The 19,969-nt window shown below is 47.7% G+C and overlaps 2 protein-coding genes and 1 long non-coding RNA gene across 3 annotated transcripts; all 3 read right to left on the reverse strand.

Annotated features, from left to right (window-relative positions):
* Positions 1–1,104: 1,104 nt before the first annotated feature.
* Positions 1,105–5,908, reverse strand: LOC118575761. The gene is made up of 4 exons (XR_004943883.1): positions 5,826–5,908; positions 3,193–3,223; positions 1,368–1,405; positions 1,105–1,152 (listed from the first exon to the last, which is right to left on the reverse strand). It is a non-coding gene; the product is annotated as an uncharacterized LOC118575761 (long non-coding RNA).
* A 3,066-nt stretch (positions 5,909–8,974) lies between these two features.
* On the reverse strand, positions 8,975–9,858 carry LOC118575753 (paired immunoglobulin-like type 2 receptor beta-2). Its single transcript, XM_036176167.1, is given in 4 exon segments — positions 8,975–8,982; positions 9,076–9,289; positions 9,291–9,478; positions 9,777–9,858. Coding segments are annotated over 4 exon segments (459 nt in total). The 5' UTR covers positions 9,826–9,858.
* A 5,410-nt stretch (positions 9,859–15,268) lies between these two features.
* On the reverse strand, positions 15,269–19,821 carry LOC118575754 (paired immunoglobulin-like type 2 receptor beta-2). Its single transcript, XM_036176168.1, has 4 exons — positions 19,740–19,821; positions 19,038–19,424; positions 16,617–16,805; positions 15,269–15,348 (listed from the first exon to the last, which is right to left on the reverse strand). The coding sequence occupies exons 1-4, from the start codon at positions 19,786–19,788 to the stop codon at positions 15,269–15,271; spliced, it is 705 nt and encodes a 234-aa protein (XP_036032061.1). The 5' UTR covers positions 19,789–19,821.
* Between the last annotated feature and the right edge of the window lie 148 nt (positions 19,822–19,969).

Raw genomic sequence — 19,969 nt, forward strand, 5'->3', positions numbered from 1 at the left:
CCATGATTTTTAATCTTGGGGAATTGACTTTTAGAAAAAATGATATAGCTTCTCACTGGCTTTGAACTGCAGTATGTGGACAGACAGCCCCATGTTTCAAAGGCTCTTTCTTGTCCATCAAGGAGATTACAATTCCTGCCACCCCACTGGCTTCTAATGAGGGTTTTCCAGTTCAAGCTCAGGTCCCTCTGCCTGTGCTCAAGGCTCTTCTGACCAAATCATCTCTCTGCTCCCATGGATGCCTCTCATAACTAACTTCCCCACACCGCCCTCAGCTGCTCCTTGGGATGACTGGCTCTCCCCTGGCTGGGGTCATCTTGAGTCTGCTGGCCTGTAGGAGAAGAAACAGAGTCACTGTGGCAGCCATGCTCACCCTCCATCTGCCTCTCAGCTGTTCTCTGTGTTCAGACAGCATCAGGGGCCCAGGGCAGCAAACAGCTCTGCAGCAGACATTCAGGGACAGCTCTGAGAGTCACCAGGACCTGAGGCTGGTCCTGAGCTGTTCTTCTGCACAGCACAGCCAATCAGAGGACAGCTTTCCTGGTCCCTACTATGTCCCCATGTTTTTTTCTTAGAATCCTTGTTAATTTTAGAAGACAAATCATTTATCTTTAGAAAATTCAATTGATAATTGCACTGAATAGTTAGAATATTTTGTATTGTAAGGACTTCCTGTATAACATTTTCCCTTATGCAAAAATTTTTTCCTTAATCAAATATCCTCACATATTTTAGTATTTCCATATTTTTAAATTTATTTTTCATCAGTGTGTACATTTGCATGTGTGCACACATGTATGGATGGTATAGGGGATGTTTGTAGAAATTTGTTATGAGAGGGATGCAAGGGATCTTGAGAGATGATTCCCTCAGGAAAGCCTTGCCCACAGGCAAGGGGACCTCAGGTATTGTCCTGAAGGAGCTTTCACCTATTTTTTTTTTGTGTGTGTGGTTTTTTGAGACAGGGTTTTTCTGTGTAGCTTTGCGCCTTTCCTGGAACTCACTCTGTAGCCCAGGCTGGCCTGATCTCACAGAGATCCACCTGGCTCTGCCTCCTGAATGCTGTCTCCTTCTTCAACACCCCTTTAACTTCCTTCAGGCCTGAGTCTGAGTGGCTTACCTTGGGGTTCTCTTTGGGGTCCACATACTGTCCTACAGAAAAAGGAACACAGAGTACTGAAGTCAAGCTGTGACAGGGAGGGAGACAGGAGGCTGGGAGTTCCAACAGTGAGGTGAGGACCTCGGTTACATGGAGGAACAGGGTGAAGGAGGGAAAGGTGGAAATACTGAGGGGTGCTTATGTAAGTGTGGGGTCTTGGGAGAAGAGACAGACCCTGGTGGGGAAACTGGAAGCTGGCAGAATTTACCTTCAGGTTCAACATCCTCAGTGTTTTCAATGAGGTCCCTGCAAGGAACAAATGGACAACATATTAGAATCTGGACAGGAAAGGGTTAAGACATGAGGTCCTGGGCTGCAGAGATGGCTCAGTTAGTAAAGTAAGTGTCACATAAGCATGAAGTCAAATTGCAGACCCATCACCACAGAAATCTGGATGCTGGAGAAGCAGAGACAGGCAGATAAATCCCTGGCGTTCACTGGCCAGGACTAACAGATGAGCTCTAGATTCAGTGAAAGACCCTGTCTCAAAAGATAAGGTGGAGGGCTGTAGAGATGGTTCAGTTGGCAAAGTGCCAGCTTCACCAACCTGAAGACACACATTTAGATCCCCAAGGACTCGTGTGAAAATGCTGGACACAATATGCCTGGAGAGTGGATGGAGAAAGGAGGATCCCTGAAGCTCATTGTCTGGGCAGTCTAGACCAACTGTTGAGCTTCAGGTTAGGGAGAGACCCTGACTCAAAATAAATATTGAATTGAGGTGCAAGAAACTGAGGGGAGTCACTACATAGACCTCTACCTCCACACACGTTCACAAGTGAACACACACACACACACACACACACACACACACATACACACTATACATGCGGGAAGACAAATAGAACAGAGAGGAACTGACAGACTCTCCATTGATCTCTGGCGTCCACACATGTGGATGTGCACCTGCACATGTACACACATAGGAACATGTTAGAAAACACACACAACTGGGCATGGTGGTGAATGCTTGTAATGTCAGTACTGAGCAGGTGGAGACAGGGGACTCCGGGTGTTCACTGGCCAACCAACCTGGTCTAATTAGTGAGTTCCAGACCAGTGCAAGACTCTGTCTGCACAAAACAAAGCAAACCCCCAAACAGCCTGAAGTGCGTCAACAAGACTGGAGGAAGAGCATCTGGCCAAGGAAGCCACAGGGAGAGGAAGAAGCTGGGATGCAGTGTTGCTAGCAGATGCTTGAGTTATATGCACAAGGCCCTGGGTTCCATCCCAGCACCTCATACACTGGGTGTTGTATGATGCCTGTCATTCTAACAGTTGGGAGGTGGAGGCAAAAGGTTCAGGAGTTCAAGGTCTTCCTTGGCTACAGAGTTAGTTCCAGGCCAGCCCGGGCTTAATGTGATCCTTTCTCAGAACAGAGGGGCTGGAAAAGGAAGGGTCAGAGCAGGCCATGTACAGTAGGGAGAAGAAGAGTCAGGAGAGAAGGGCAGAGAGATTGGGAGGTGGAGAGAAAAGGGTAAGAGATGTGGACGATCTGGAACAAAGGATTCTGGGGGAGCGGGCTCACTGACCATAGAGAAAGACAGAAGAAAGGGAAGAATGGAGAGCTGTTGAATCGAGGCAGATGTTCAAGGCTGAGAGGAAACAGAGACAGAGAGGGAAGCCCCGGAAATGGAAGGAGAGAGGAGAAAGTCTGAGCGCTGAAGGTGTTGTTGTTCTGGGAAGGAGACTCCTGAGCCCTCTGCGCTCCTTGTCAGTGAGAATCTGGTGCCCTGAGGAGCAAAATGTCATAGGGGACAAGGAGGGAGCAGACAGGATGAGTCAGTGGTTAGGGAGATGTGAAGGGTCCTGGGTGTGGTTCTCTCTGTGTCTCTCTCTCTGTCTCTGTCTCTCTCTGTCTCTCCGTCTCTCCCTCTCTCTCTCTCTCTCTCCCTCCCTCCCTCCCTCCCTCCCTCCCTCTCTCCCTTCCTCCCTCTCCACCCCCCTCTCTCTCATGTTATTTGAGGGGCTGGAGAGATGGTTCAGTAGTTAAGAGCTTGGCTGCTCCTGTAGAGGACCCGGATGGCGCTCACCTGGCTGGGGTTTCGGCTTTGGTCTTCTGTCCTGTGGGGAGAAACAGTGTCAGTGTGACATCAGTGCTGATCCTCCATCATCCTTCTCAGAGGTCCTCTGTGTTCAGACCACCTTCAGAGGATGGGGGAGCAGAGAACCTGCCCCAGGCAGTCAGAGAAGAGCCTGAGCTCCCTCTGCTGGGCTGTGGTCCCACACAACAAGCCTCACCAGATCTCTGCTGGGTCCAGACCTCACCCCTGTCTCCTTTGCTTCCTTCACCAACCCTGAGTTCCCCTCACTCCACACCTGCTCATCTACTCTGCATTCACATGCCTTCCTTCTGTGCCTCTAGAGACCGCCTCTTTCTGGAATACATCTACTCTACTGGTCTATTTGTCTTGCTGGACACTATGCTGTTTTAATGACTACAGTTTCTTGCCACTTATTTATTATGTGGTAGGTGTGCCAGTGTGTATGGAGGTCAGCGGGAGACTGCAGTAGTGGATTTCCTCCACCAGGTGGCTCCCGGCCTTGGACACTGACTCCTTTAACCTCTGAGAGCTGCTGTATTTCTATAGTAAAATCTATTATTCATATATTTATTTAGCGACTGTAGCTTTTAAAGTTTTTTGTTATTGTTTTGTTCCTAGAATTTTAAATGTATGTGCACATGAGTGTAGATGCCTCTGGGATTCAGGAGAGGCTTCAGACAGGCCTGCAGCCTGAGTTACAGGCGGTTGTCAACTGCCTGATGTGGGTGCTGGAGCAGAACTCAGGGTCTCTGCCCGAGCAGCCAGTGCTCTGACTCTTGACCCATCTCTCTGTGTTTTCTCTTTTGACTTATAAGCACACTTTTCTTTCTTGTTCTTGGTTCTTTTCACACCTCTGTCAGATCCACTCAGGCACTTCAACTGTACCCCAACTCAGCTGGTCAGCACACACCTGTGCGTGTGTGGGTGAAAAATCTTCACCACAGTCTAACCTGTTTGAAATCTTGGTTGTATTGGGGAGGTTATGGACGATTTAGGAGGTTCAGATTCCAGAAGAGGTACATGTCTCACTGGGTTGTGTTTGAGAATATATTGCCTCAGTCAGTTCCAGCTCTTTCCCTGTGTTCTCTGCATGTGTTGAAGTTGTGACTTTTCAGTGTCCTGCTTCAGCTGCCCACCACTATTAACCTTCCTTCCACAAGTTACTTTTGATCGTGATATTTTATCACCGAAATGGAAAAGTAACGGCCATTACACACACTCAAACACACTTCGTCTTTCATGGCTTGGTTGTTTCATCAGAGTGTTTCTTAACACACTTAGACTTGTTCCTGTTCTCTGGTCCCCGTGTCCTCCATCTAATCACTGAGTGTTTATTTGAGGTCTTCTGCACCTAAGGATGACTTTGAACTACTGATCCTCCTGCCTGCCCCTTCCACACACTGGAGTTACAGACACACACTACCACACCATGCTAATCACAAAGTCTGAAAGCTTTTCCCTTGACAGTTTCCTGGTTCTGGCCATTCATCCCCATGTGCAGATCCAGTGTGGCGAAGTGACACAGCCTGGCCCCCCTCCAGTCTGTTCTCTGCACCCTAAGACTGTACTGTCAGAATCCAGCTGCTGCTCAGGCCACAGCATCGCCCTTTACCTCTCACAGAGACACTGCCCAGACACTGAGTTCTCTCCAGCTGACCTGGTGCCATCCAGGTCCTGGGTTTCTCACCTGGGCAGTGATTTTGTTCAAAGACGGTATTAGTTTCCACACATCCTGTTCCCTTTCCTGTCTCCTTCCTGGTTCATAGTGAAACCACCAGTATCCTCAGAAGGATATAAAAAGAACCCCATTTCTGCTTTGGAGCCCCTGCCGTGTGGGTGGAGACTGCAATCTCCTTAAAGCCACCTCCCATGTTGTTATCTACCTTTCTGTCTGCCCATGGCATTGATAACTCATAGTAAACTCCTTCCTTCCCGTAATCTGTCTCAGTGACCCTCTTGAATCCCCATCTGAGACCTTTTACACACACAGATGTCACCATAGCAGGGTGCTGAGGTGGCCACTCCATTTGTCCTCTGGTATCAGAGGCTTGGGGACCTGATTTACCAGGTTCCCTCTGATCATCTCCTGCCTGCTCCTCCAGCACCACACTGCTCAAGAATTCCTGAGATGGTTTCCCTTTGCTGGAGGCCAGAGAGAGTCCTCTAACTGACTCCCAGACCTTCCTGGCTATTACGTGGATGGTGGAGCGTTGAGATAAATTCTCATATAAGCCAGGCTAGCCTTGACCTCCAGATCCTCCTGCCTCCACCTCCCAGGCAGACTTACAGATGTGTGGATCACCATCAGCTGTGCCCAATTACAGATGTGTGGATCACCATCGGCTGTCATTGTTTTCATTTTTAATTGTGTTAGATTCATTTATTCACTGTGAGTGTGTGTGTGTGTGTGTGTGTGTGTGTGTGTGTGTGTGTGTGTGTACATACCATGTTATGGGTGGGTTAGAGGACAAAGTCCCTGCAGGACTCAAGCACTTTCCTGACTCAGCCATCCCTGAGCCCTGGCATCTGCCCTGTCATCAATCCCCTTCCAGGACTCTGGTGTAGGACTGCTGTATGGAAACACTCAGGAAGTATGATGGGGTGCAGTGTGGACCACTTACCTTTCCTTCTCCTCCACCTGAGGAACACCATCAATCCCAAAACCCCAGCCAGGAGTACAGCAGCAGCCACTGTCAACCCAACTGTGGTTCCCAGACCCAGGCTCTCTTTCTTCCTGTTCATCTTCCCTTCTGTGGCTGTGAGGGCAGTTCTGGTGAGTGCAGAAGTTGCAGTGGTGGGGCTTGCAGAGGTGGTCTTGGGGGCTGGGAGGAGACAAAGGAAGTCAGTCTTGAATGTAATTGGGTTGTGGAAGCCAAATGAACATTTCCTCCCTAAGTTTTGTGCTCATGGAGTTTTTCACAGCAAAAAAAAACCTTGAACTAGGAAACCTTCTGCCCCTGAATCCCTCAAGTCCTCTGTTGAATCCCCATAGGGACTTGATGTGGGATGATTTCTCTCCAGGATGGTACAATCTGTCTCCTGCCACCTCCATTCCCCCAACAGCAGTGACTGTACCCTGAAGCCATGATGCCATCACAGGGGTCGGGCACTTTCTGTGGAAGAGCAGCGTGGGGCTTTGGTGTAAGTGGAAGTTTCTGTCCCTTCAGCAAAACCCAAATACAGGGCACCTGCTTTCCAAATTACCACCCAGAGACTTATTATATAATTAATATATGTTATATATAAATATATTATATAAAGGCTCCACTGGTAGCTCAGGCTTATTACTAACTGGCTCTTACACTTAAATTAACCCATAATTATTATCTATGTTTAACTTGGTAGCTTTTCTCAGTAGGGAAGTCTCATCTTGCTTCCTCTGCATCTGCCTGAGGATTCCTGACTCAACCCTTCCTCTTCCTAGCAAACCCAGGGACCTGTGTGTGTTGCCATGCACTTGTAATCCCAGCACTTCAAGGGGAAAATAGACAGATCCCTGGGGATCACTGCCAGCTGTCCTAGCCCAGTTTGTGAGTTCAGCCCAGAGAAAGACCCAAAGACCCATCAAAGGAAACATAGGAAGAGAGACAGAGAGACAGAGAGACAGAGAAATCTTTAACTAGGGGTCTTTTTGCTTAGACCTGAAAGAGAAAACGGGCAAAGGAGAGTACTATTGAATTACCTACAAATATGAAATTACAGAAAGAGAATTAATAAGTCAATCCCAGGGTTCTTTTCAATACTTGTTGCAAATATTTCCCCAGGTGATATCTTTGCCCTAAATGAGGATATTTTGCCTGGATGAAACATTTTTTCTGAGTCTGTGGCTGCAGCTCAGTGGTGGAGTGCTTGCCTAGCATGCCTGAGGCCCTGAGTCCATCTCAAGCACTGGACACAGGAGTGGTGAAATGCCATTTTGGTCCCAGCTCTTGGGAAAGAGTTCAAGGCCATCTTAGATTATATAGCAATTTGAGACCAGCATGGACACATGAGACCCTGGCTTAAAGAAATGGAAAAAAAAAAGAAATTTTTTTATCATTAGTTTTAATATTTTTAAAACATTGGGCAGGAATACTCAGTTAATGAATTAATTTTTAAAATGCTGATAAAAATACTGATGCAAGAATTCATAGTGGAATGAGGAGTGACTCAATGGCAGAGCCCTTGTCTAGTGTGCATGTGGCCTTGAGGACCATCTGAAGTCTAGCTAAAAGAAGAAAACATGGTGTGTCTGCCTAAAGCAGAGAAAGGCATGGCTGTCTTATATTGATTGTTCTACAAGCACCTAATAGATTATCCCAAAGGCTAGAGACATTAGGAAGGAGGAAGTGGGAGTATACTGGAAGAACACAGCCAATTAGGAAACATGTAGGAGACACAGAAAATGCAGAGGTAAGGTGCCTGGTCAGTTCTGGGCTGTGGAGTTTATCCTGAACCAGCACAGGGTTAAGATGAGCTGTGGTTTGCCAGGGGGTGGTGGGTTGGTCTAACTTGGAAGGACCAAATCGATTTATCACTGGCACTGCTGAGAATTGGCAATGTAATTAATGATGATTATTATTTGACTATTAATTTTATATTTATTTTCTAAATATGTATTTTAATTAAATTTTTGCACACACAATGGTGCATGAATGTGTGTGTGCTTTTGTGTGTGTGTGTGTGTGTGTTTGTGTGTGTGTCAGAGGTTAACCTTGGGTATTCCTTTTTCAGATGTCATACACCTTATTTGTAAGACAGACCTCGTGAGCACCTGTAACCACAACACTGTGGGAGATGGGAGAAGAGGATCAATGGGGCTTCACAGCCCATCAGCCTAGCTCCAGGTTCAGTGAGAGACCCTGCCTCATGGGAATAAGGTGGGTCTAATCAGAGGAGGAACCCCAATGTCCATCCACCTCTGACCTTCCCAAGCACAAAAATTAAATAGTCCACCCACTCACAACACACACACAAACACACACACACACACATGCATGCTTACACAATATATACATACTCCACAAAATCAAGATAGAAAGCAGGCAGGCAACAGTGTGAACTCCACAGAGGCCATGTGTCTGCTGGTTGATAGATGTTTGGAGGTTGATAGATGTTTCAGGGCCTGTTCCTCACCAGCATGACCTTGGGCAGAGGTGGAATTCTGCTGGTCTCCATGTCTCTCTGTATAGTGACCATGAGAGTGCCCAGCAGTGGTGACAGGTGGCCGGGGTAATGTCCACACAGAGACTAGGCTGGGCCTGTGTGCACTCTGTGTGGAAGCTGCAGTTCAGCTGCCATGGAGGAGAAGAAGTGACCAGAGAACCTGATCATGGTGAAAACATGAGGGTCTGTGTGGGAAGATGGGGATGGGGAGGAAGGGGGAAGAGGGAAATGAGGAAGAGGAAAAGAAACTGGGGCAGGGAGAGGTGAGGGATGTGTCTAGAGACTGGTGAAGTGGGGGACCCAGAAAGGAGGAGGGGTACACGGGCCAGAAGGCAACTTCTGTGGAAGGCACGAGATATGGTGTAAAGTCTAGATCTAACGGAGACCCTGACACAGGACCAGGTGAAGGCTGCTCCGTCCTGGAGAGGCCAGATCCACATGGATTTGTGTCAATGAGGGTGGGGTGGGCAGGGCGGTAGTGCAGTTTGGAGAAAGGAGCAGGAGACTGGGCCATCTGGGAAGAGCTGAGACTGGGGGTGGGGTGGATCTGAGGGCACATGAGGGCAGATCAGAGAGAGCAGCCAAGGCTTGTGGATGATTGTGGGGAAGAGGAAAGCTGAAGTTGTCAGAGCTCTGGGGAGGGGACAGAACACATGAAAAGATCAGAAGTGTAAGATCTCTAATGACATCTATGGCACAAGAAAGCCAGGGTCACCAGGGCCTGACCTGGGATGTGCTGACCAGGAGTGATGGTGAGTTGGGTGCCAGGAATCGACTGAAACTGCTTCATGCCTTTTTTTGTGTTCAGACGAACTCGGCAGAAGTACACTGTCTGGTCCTCCTTCTTCAAGTCCAGGATTCTGAGGACTCCAGATGTCTGAGGCTGTGTCCAGTTCAGGATGAGCCGGTTCTTGAAATGCTCATGTGTGAAAGGTAGGGTTGGAGTTGTAGATAAATTCCTCATGGAAGTGCTTCCATCTCCAGAGAATCCTCATCTGTGGATCCTCTGCCAACTCCCAGGGGAAGTAGAAGGAGAAGGGGATCTCGATGGAGCCGCCCTGGACACCAGAGAGGCGTGCTGGTTGGTTGAATCCAAAGGCATTTACTTTGTTGGATCTTGCTGAGTTACCTGGGGAGGATGGGGATCAGAGTATGGAGAGGGCAACCCCAGCTTCCTGGGCTATCATTCATAGTCAGATGTGGGACACAGGGAGGGACTGTCCTTATGGTCGACTCTCCCATACAGGACAGGACATACAAGGAAGGGTTGGGCTGGACCCTCTCTGAGGATGAGCTCTCTCTTGGGACACAGAGCACTGGTGGCTTCTCTAGCAGACCCCTGTCCACAGGACAGCCTGCTCTTCCCAGCCCCATTGACCCTCCTGTGGTTAGGGCAGAGTCCCTGCTAACAAGGTCCCCAAACTCACCAGCTTGCAGGCATGCAGCTGACAGCAGCAGAAGCAGGATCCAGGCCATGGCCTGATTCCCTCCAGGAAGTGAGACCAGCAGAGGGACCAGGCAGGAGAGGAGGCCTGTGAGGGACCCTGGGGTGCTCAGGAGTCAGGACAGAATGGGAGAAAATGGGAATATAACAATTGGCCCTTCTCATGTGGAGGACTGAGTGGGGGAAGAACCTCCCCATCTCCACCTCCTTGTAACCAGTAACTTCCTTCATCATTCTGGCTTCTTCTTTCTCACACTGTAAAGATTCACCCAGTGGTCACTGACAGGATGGTCAGGCCCTTGATCCCAGCCCCCAGTTTTGACAGTTGATCTGCTACCACATGTTTACCCAGTTCTCATCCTGAGTAAACAATGTCTCTCCAGGCCAGGCTCTGTGACCCTTCAGACTCCAGTTCCTGACAGTGTCCCCAGCACTCAGACTCTGATTTTATACCCAGCTGTGTTTTCCCATGACAGTGGTGGCAGAGAACAGGATCAACCCTTCCTATTTCTGTCTGAAACATCCAGTTCCAGAAACTTCCTTCAAATAACCTATAGTGCATGCCGTGTTGGCCCTGACCCAGCAGATAATCTCTTTGATGAAAACTGTCCGGCTGTCCACCCATCCTGCCACACTAGGTTCCCAGCACTCCTTGAATTCTTTTTCACGATGACAACACACAGACCCAGAGAAACCTGTCCAGACTGGGTCCTGAGGAGAGTGGAGCAGATGCCAGAGAGGGTGGAAAAATGTGACTGCTGGTGTAGACAGGACACTCAGGCTGCACCTGAGACTTTACATTAGCACAGTTGTCCCGCCCCCATCTGACCTCTTCTTTCTCCCCTAGGATGACATCATCATCTTCATCAACCTCATGTGTTGCCAACCTCAGCATGAGCACCTCCCTGCACCCCTGCCCAGGGGAGCCCCAAGAAGAGACTCTATAGTGTCTTCAGGCCCAGTGGGTAGGGCTGGGTGACCAGCTCAGTCTCCTGCTCCTCTGGATGAAGTCTCCCAACTTTGCAGGTAGCCAAGGCCATACACAGAACCTCACATGTCACTGAGTTTGAGGTCACAGAAACTGAGAAACTCTCAATTTCCTCTTCAACGTTACATATTGCTTAAATGAAACTATTAATATTCACAGAATTTGTTTGAGTAAATCTAAAGAAAAAAATGTTGACATCTTCAAGTTCTCTGTCTCCAAACAAAGTGAAGTAACAGATGACCAGCCTCCATGACTTTGCTGACTCTGTGGAGTTTTGGTTAGCTTGCTGCTTGTTTGATATTAAGACAGCATCTTATGTAGCCCAGGCTGACCTCAAACTCAGTAGGTACTAATGACAGCCTCCAATTCATGATCTTGCTATCTCTACTGTCAATCATTGGGATTACAGGCATATGTCACCATGCCTGGCTTCCTCTAGTACTTCTTTTAACTGACTGGCTCAGGTCAGGTAACACAAATCCCAAACACTGGTAGTCATGTTAGAACCCATGTGTGCTCCCCATTCCAACAACAATGTTCCCTTAACCTTGAGGGGATTTGAACTAAACATTGATGAGAATGTTGGTTCTGTGAGGTCTTTCTTGTGGGCTCCTTTGTGTTTCTCCCTTTTGAACAATGGAAACCAGACATGGTAAGTCACATGACCACCTGGAGTAACAGCTTTGAGGATACTTCCCTGTTCCCAGTTGTCTGCAGGGAGGAGATGATTAACAGACACTCCCATAGATGACTGGTCAGACCATCATCATGGCATCCTGTTTGTATGAACACCCCAGGGATGCTCAGATTAGACATCACCCCAGCTGACAAGATCACTGTGGCCATGGCTGCTGCTGAGTTCAGCCTCAGGAGGCTTGGATCCATTACACCACTGCAGACATCTCACAGCTGACCCAGGAGACTTCACTTTAGCCATGAGAAGTCTGGGTGACTTCTCCATGACCCCTCCTGTCTTCAACTGGTACCATGGGAACTGGGGACAGTTTCTTTTTTTTTTTTTCAAAATTGAAGCAAGCTTTAATTAATACTGGCCAGCTTGGTGGACTCTGACCAGGTCCCTTCCAGGATTCCCAAGAAATGGTTGACTACAAGTCACATTTTGCAGAGGCTTAAAAAGTTAAAACCACAGGGCCACTATATTTCCCATCAGTTCCAGTCAGGGGCAAATATATCTCCTGATGCAGTTCCTGCCTGCATACCCCACCCCCTCATTCCCACACCCAATCAGAGGCAAGCACACATCCTAATGTATTTCCTGTTCATGTACCTCTTGCCTACTGTCAGACCTGAAGTAAACCTGTAAACACTATCTGCTCTATCAGGTAGCTTCGTGGGATTCTGGGAGTTGTAGTTCTTCAAAATTAGCAACAAAGCCTCATGGAAAGATATGGTAGCCTATGGATTTTATCTACATAAGCCCAGCTAACACATGCCTCAGGGCCACTTACCTGGAAAGTTTCCAAATGTTGGTCCTGACCAAATTCCATCTTGCTCAGTATTTAAAATCTTAATTAACACCTACATGTGATCAAGCACATGGATGCAGTTGAGTCAAACAAAATTGTTTAGGGGAGTGAAAACATGTGGCTTGTTATCTCCCATAAACTTTTATTGTGATATTTTATTTGTACTGAAATGTGATTTTATTTGTATATTAATAAAGTTGCCTTGGGGTCAGAGTAAGCCATAGCAGAAGCTGTGTGGTGGTGGTACACACCTTTAATTCCAACACTTGGGAGGCAGAGCAGGGAGGATCTCTGTGTATTCAAGGACACAGCCAGCATGGCGACACACGCCTTTAATCTCAATACTAAGCATAGAAGACCTGGAGGTCTGTACAGACAGGCAGTGACGAGGAGGTCATTTGGCTGGGTTTATAACCAATGAGAAAGCAGAACAGAAAGTGTATATAAAAGACTGGATACAGGAAGTAGCTCTCTTGTGGAGAGGAAAGTCAGAAAAGCAGTGAAGAGTTTTCAGCTCTCAGCTATTGCTCCGACCTCTTGGCTTTTAACTCTGCAATTGGCTCTGAGTTTCTTATTTAACAAGACAGTTGCATCTACAAACATTAGCCTCCAGCATTTCAGGAACTGTCTGTCCTTGGGCAAGGGACTTGCTGATCAGAGGCATTTTTGTTTCATGGATCTCTTAGGTATAGTAATTAAAACTTAAAATGTAAGCCGGGCAGTGGAGGTGCACGCCTGTAATCCTAGCACTCAGGAGGCAGAGGCAGGTGGATCTCTGTGAGTTCGAGTCCAGCCTGGTCTACAGAGATAGTCCAGGACAGGCTTCAAAGCTACAGAGAAACCCTGTCTCAATAAACCAAACGAAACGAAACCAAACCAAACAAAACAAAACAAAACAAAACAAAAAAACGAAAAAAAACAAAAAACAAAAAAAAAACTTAAAATGTAACTTTGGCTCTCACATACTGACCAAAGTAAATGGTAGATCAAAAGGGGAGGGGGACAGTTTGTTAATAGACACAGCAAGTTGATATGCCATGAGACATTTATTAATAAATGTGGTGATATATTGTGCACCCCAATAAATCTTATTATGGGATTAGAGGACAGAGCCAGTCCCTAGATTAGACATAGACATCAGACCGTGATGGCCCAGATCCTTAATCCTATCACTGGGAGACAGAGGTCCATGTGGAGATCTGTCTGGATCTCGGTGAGTTCAAGACCATACTATTGGTGAAATTATTAAGGCCACTCCACGTAGTTAAAAGGGAGGTTTATTTTGTGGGGTAACTTACAAATGAAGGGGTAGGTTGCAGGATCTGGCAAAGGTATAGCACAGTCCAGCGGTGTTCTCTGGGGAACTCTGCTAGGTCTACCTCCAGCGTCCAGGGTCCCGGAACCAAGAGAGAGCCCTCCTCTCGATCCTCGGTCTTCCACTTCCTCCTCCATCCTGCCTCGTGGGCGTGACCATTACTGAAGCCTCAATGGGGGTTGGAATTTCCAGGCCAATGCTGGGATGGCTATCCACTACACCATACTGGGAACAGAGCCAAATGTGGTGAAACAATCCTTTAATCCAAACACTTGAGATCTCATTCCTTTGCTTGGGAAGCATATATGCCTTTAATTCCAGGAAGTAAGATGGCAGGTACAAAAAAGGAATATAAGGCATGAGGAAACGGGAACTCACTGTCCTGAGATGAGGATTTCCTAGACTAAGAGCTAGTGGGTGGCTTATTTTATTCCGTTGATCTTTCAGTTTTCATCCCAATAACTGGCTCCAGGATATATTTAATTAATAAGACTATTTAGCAATTGGTGTTAAAAAATAAAAGGTGTTGTTAACTCCAGGGAGAGACAGGAACAGCAGCGTTGTGCTCTCATGATCAGAGAAAGACAAGATACCCTGCAGAGAGGATATTAGAGCCCAGGTGGCAGAAGTGGGGATTATCTTCTTGTACCTGTCCAAGGACAGGATGTTTCACAGCACAGGCCATGCTCTCTGATTCCCAGGCAGGAGACAGGGAAGGGGTGAGATGCAGGGTGAGTAGGCATCAATCCCCACTTGGATGTAAACTGACCTCCCTGGTGAGAGATCCTGGCCCCTGGAGGCCTGTTAGCTGGGGACTGACAGACAATGTTTGTCTCTGAGAAGGAGAAGGCAATTTTCCAGAGTTAGTTTTCTCTTTTCACCACTTAGGTTCCCAGAATCAAATGCAGATCATTGAGTTAGGCCACAAACACCTTTTCCCAATGAGCTATCAGTCTGTCTGCTCCCCACTTTTCTTTTGGCCATTAATTTGTAATTTTGAGATATGGGTTTTTAAGATACATTTGGAAAATGTTATGACTGTGATTTATCCCTATGAGGAGTGCACATTATTTTTATGACATGGTCACTGATTGTTCTGGAAGTCAGTAATTAGACTAGACTAGCTGGACAGACAGCTCCACAACTCTGGCTGTCTCTTCCTTGTACACACCTGGGATTACAAATTCCTGTCACCTCCCTAGTTTATAATGTGGGTGCTCCCAATCAAACTCAGGTCCTCCAGTCTGTGTGCAATTCTTTCCTGATGAAATTATCTCTCCAGATCCCTTGCATGTCCCTCATAAAAAAACATCCCCCAAAGAGCCTGTCTAATCAAAGTTCCATTACTGTGAAGAGACACCATGACCTTGGCAACTCTTATAAAGGAAAACATTTAATTGTGCTTGGCTTACAGTATCAAAGGTTTAGTTGATTATCATCATGGTGGGAAGGTTGGTGGTATACTGGCAGACTTGGTGCTAGAGAAGTAGCTGGACATTCTACATGAAGATTGCAGGCAGCAGGAAGAGAGAGGGAGACACTGGTCCTGGCTTGAGCATCTGAATAGGGAAATCTGACCCCCAGTGACCCACTTCCTCTAACAAGGCCACACCTTCTCTAACAAGGTCACACATTACCTGGTGACAAAGCAGACAAACCCTTGAGCCTATGGAGGCCATTCTTTTTCAAACCACCACACAGCCCCTCAGCTGCTCCTTGGGATGACAGGCTCTCCCCTGGCTGGGGTCATCTTGAGTCTGCTGGCCTGTAGGAGAAGAAACAGAGTCACTGTGGCAGCCATGCTGACCCTCCATCTGCCTCTCAGCTGTTCTCTGTGTTCAGACAACATCAGGGGCCCAGGGCAGCAAACAGCTCTGCAGCAGACATTCTGAGAGTCAGCAGGACATGAGGCTGATCCTCAGCTGTCCTTCTGCACGGCACAGCCAATCAGAGGACAGCTCTCCTGGTCCTTTGCCCTTGTCCATGTCCTTCTCCTTCTGTTTACTTCTCCTCCCCTGATCCCATGTCTCCTCCCTGCCTTCCCTGCCCTGCACTCACCACATGCCTCCCTTTTGTCTCCCTGGAAACTGGCTCTCTAGCTTTCCCTGTGAGTACAGGCTGCTGCCACCCTGCAGATCAGCCTCAGGGTTTGATTCCCAATCAGACTTCTGCTGCCTCTCAAGCTGCTGCTCTCCAGCTCTCAGATGCTCCACTTTCCTGTCGGAGGGCTGAGACCTTGTGAAGACCAGGGATACATCTTCAAACTTTAGTTCTGTGCTCTCTGTTACACTCCACTCTCTGCTCATCTCTGCTCCTGTCCTGCAGTCTTCTAGTCACCATGGCTTAAATCTGCTCTGAACACCGTCCACACTTGTCTCATGTGTTGTGTGAGTACAAGGTCTCAAGGAGCCCAGGTTGACCAGCAACTTTCTCTGTATCTTTAGAAGACTTCAACTCTGGATCCTTCTGTCTCTGTTTCACAAATGGTGAGTAGAGATGTTCCCAGCTCTGTCCCAATACTTATTTCTCAGAATTCTTAAGAATGATAGAAGACAAGTCACTTGTCTTTACATAAATGTAATTGGAGTTGAGTAGGAATTGTATTGATTTCTAGATTCTTTTGCAGTGTAAGGACTTAGAGATACATTTTCCATTATGCAAATATTCTTACTTTTTTACTATTTCCTTAAATTTTTTAAAAATATATTTTTGGTTTATATATATATATTTGATTACGTGGACAACATATGGATGGCAGAGAACCACTTTGGTCATTGACCTGCAGGAGCTGAGGCATCCACATGCTCCTTCATTGTCTTAGTACAGGCTCTGTCTTCATCTGCACTAGTTCCTCCAGTTTCCCGCTGGGATTCTCAGGAAGTAGGTGCAGATTCAGTCCTGGGTGAGTTCTGTCTCCTTTCTCTCCCTGTGTTCTCTGGACTCTGTCCTTGTACAAGCTCGTCCTTCTCCATCTCCACAGCTGAGAAAACTCAGAGAGGAAGCTCAGGTAAGGGCCTGTCCTGGACCACTTACCTTGGTTCCCCCAGAGGAAGATCATCAGTACAAAGACGGGGGTTATGAGCATAGCCGTGGCCAATACCACCCCCACCGTGGCTCCCAGGTTCACAAGTGAAGGATTCCTCTGGCCCTCTGTGTCCTCCAGGCCAGCTGTGGTGACTGCAGAGGTGAGGATGGAGGGGCTCTGCATGGTGGTTGTGTTGGCTGGGGAGAGATGAGGAGTGAGCAGATCCCCCTGGATGAGGGAGGGATGGGATGTCATACCTTGTCTGTGGGATTGGGATGGGGAACAGCTGTTAGAAGTTCACAGAGAGGGGAACACATGCTGAAGGCTGGGACTCCAGGAGAGCAAGCTCAGACGTTCACTCTCCACCTGTCCTGGAGGTGTGTCCTCAGATGGTCATCTGGTCACAGACAACTAAGCCCCAGAAGTACTGTTGTATTCTCATAGATGTAGGTAACATGCAGATAAGACTCAGTCCATAGAGTGTTTGCTCTTGGGAATTTAGAACCTGAGATTGAACCCTAGTATCCATATCAAGAGCTTGGTGTACTGGGTGTGGCCTTTAATCTTAACCCTAGAAACATGGTCAGCCAGATCTCTGTGAGTTAAAACCAGCCTGTCTATATACATTTAGATCAATACCAAACAGAGCTGAGTGAGCTGTAATCCCAGCACTGAGGATCTGGAGACAGGCAGTCCTAGGGGCTCACTGGTCATATAGACTAGTCTACTTAGCAAACTTGAAGCTAGTGAGAGACCCTGTCTCAAAATAAGGGAAGAACACCTGAAGTTGTCCTCTAGATCCACATGTACACCCTGAAATGTGAACATTCACACACACACACACACACACACACACACACACACACACACACCTGAATTAACAGACCACCCACATGTTCTCACACACTGAATACATAAGTATGTATAGCAGAAAATATATAGTTTTAGCCATAAGTGAACAGGTCCTTGTAGGGCAGAGTACATTCATCTCTCTACAAACATCACTAAGGTTAATTTCCACAGTATTTACATATTTGGATACACTAGACCAACAGTTCCCAACCTGTGGTTCGATACTCCCAAGTGGTAGAATATAATATATTCTGCATATAAAATATTTACATTATGATTCATAACAGTAGCAAAAGTGCAGTTATGAAGAAGGAATGAAAATTTTATGGCTGGGGGGCAGTCACCACAACATGAGGAACTGTATTAAAGGGTCTCTGCATCAGGAAGGTTGAGAACCACTCTAGACCCAAGAAACAGCTCCTTTCCCTCCTAGCCCGGAGCCCTGGCAGCTGCTAGTTGACATTACATCAGGTCAACATGGTGGCCATAGAGACTGCAGAAAACTGAGCTGTAGGTGTTCACTCACAGGGTGGCTTAATCCAGTCAAGAGTCACTGCTAGATGTGGTGGCCCAGGCCTCTAATTTCAGCTCTTGGGAGATAGAGAGGTACATAGATATCTGTGAGTTCCAGAACAACCAGGGATAAATGGTGAGGCCCTGTCTTATAAAAAACAAAACACAAAATATAAATATAAAAACATACAAAATATAAAAAAAAAAGCCACAGAGCAAGATTGTGATCAACAACTAAGTACACAGAGTCTCCAGCTCCTGCAGGGCCATGTGAAGGGCCCAGGTGTAACAGTCACACAGTGACAAGGCTGGACCTCAGTGCCCCCTATGAATGGGACTGCAGTTACTTCTGCTGCAGAGGAGAGACAAGGACCAGAAGCCAGAGCAGCCATATCTTGAAAATGGAGACATTATTTCCTAAGACCCTTGGAGCTTGTGTGGGAGAGGTGAGGGCAAGAAGGTAAGGAAGGAGAGAGGGGTTTTGGGAATGAAGAGGAGACAAGGGAGTGGGTACGGAGAGATGAGGGATGTGTGCTGGGGAGCTAGGAAAGGAAATGGGGGGCTGTGGTGCTAGATGGCAGTGTATGGTTGGATGGTAGGACACCAAGAACATCCAGTGGGCACCTGCTGTTTGTTCTGCGCTTAGGTGGAGCTGTGTGGAGATGCTTCATACAGGGACTCATTGGATCCCTGCCCCAGGACCAAGTGAGTCAGTTACAGACTGGAGGAGTCACTCAGTTGAGGTCCTGGAGAAGTTAGTCCACCTGAGGTCATAGAGAAGTGGCCTGGCCTGCAGTGTAAGTTTGGGACAGGAAGGGGGTAAATCGACTAGTGGGGGCATGCTGGATCCTACAGAGGGCGTAGGGTTCATCTTAGCAGAGAATGATAGACAAGGTCAAGACAGCAAAGGCTCATCACAACTACAAGGGAAAGATCCTGTTGTCACAGCCTGGGCAGAGCCAAGGGAAAGGAGTATGAAAGAAAGCTCAGAACTGTGGAGCCTGAGGTGACATCCAGAGAATGAGGAAGCCAGAGGCATCAAAGCCAGAGCCAGGGTGGCACACCATGGGTGATGGTCAGGTGGGTCCCTTCAATTGGCTGCACATTCTCCACGCCATGTCTTGTGTTCAGATGAACTCGGCAGAAATACACTGTCTGGTCCTTCTTCTTCAAGTTCAGGATTCTGAGGACTCCGGATGTCTGAGGCTGTGTCCAGTTCAGGATGAGCCGGTTCTTGAAATGCTCAAGTATGAAAGGCGGGGTGGAGTTGTAGATAAATTCCCCATGGATGTGCTTCCATCTCCAGAGAATCTTCATCTTTGGATCCTCTGCCAACTCCCAGGGGAAGTAGAAGGAGAAGGGGATCTCGATGGTTCCGCCCTGAACACCAAAGAGGTTTGTTGGCTGAATAACATTGAAGAGTCTTTCTCTGTTGGATCCTACTGAGTGACCTGGGATGGATGGGGAAAATCTGAAGTTTCTGCAGGTGATGGAAAGGACATCCCAGAGCTTTGGTTGAACCATCATCCACCTGCAAGTGTGGGACGCAGGGCAGGACTGTCCCTATGTCCCACTGTCCCATATAGGACAGGATGGACAAGGAAGTGTTGGGCTGGACCCATTCTGGAGATGAGCTCTCTCTTAGGACAGGGAGGACTATGGCTCCTCTAGCAGACAACTGACTACATGACAGCCTGCTCCTCCCAGCCCCACTGGCCCTCCTGTGGTTAAGGCAGAGTCTCTGCTAACAAGGTCCCCAAACTCACCAGCTTGCAGACATGCAGCTGAAATCAGCAGGAGCAGGTTCCAAGCCATGGCCTGATTCCCTCCAGGAAGTGAGACCAGCAGAGACACCAAGCAGGAGAGGAGGATCTGTGAGGGACCCTGGGGTGCTCAGGAGTCAGGAAGAATGAGGGTAAAGGGGAATATAACCCCTGAGTCTTCTCATGTGAGGACAGCTTGGGGAAGGACCCACCATCTCCACTTCCTTGTGACC

Source organism: Onychomys torridus, unplaced genomic scaffold (genome assembly GCF_903995425.1).
Source record: "Onychomys torridus unplaced genomic scaffold, mOncTor1.1, whole genome shotgun sequence".
NCBI lineage: Eukaryota > Metazoa > Chordata > Mammalia > Rodentia > Cricetidae > Onychomys > Onychomys torridus.

Bases quoted from the DNA above. Each gene is read 5' to 3' on its own strand.
- LOC118575754 (XM_036176168.1), bottom strand. From the start codon at position 19,788: ATGGCTTGGAACCTGCTCCTGCTGATTTCAGCTGCATGTCTGCAAGCT. The intron at 19,425-19,739 runs GTGAGTTTGGGG...CATCCATCCCAG, and splicing joins AGCTGCATGTCTGCAAGCTG to GTCACTCAGTAGGATCCAAC. The intron at 15,349-16,616 runs GTAAGTGGTCCA...CTTCTCCTACAG, and splicing joins CTTCCTCTGGGGGAACCAAG to GCCAGCAGACTCAAGATGAC.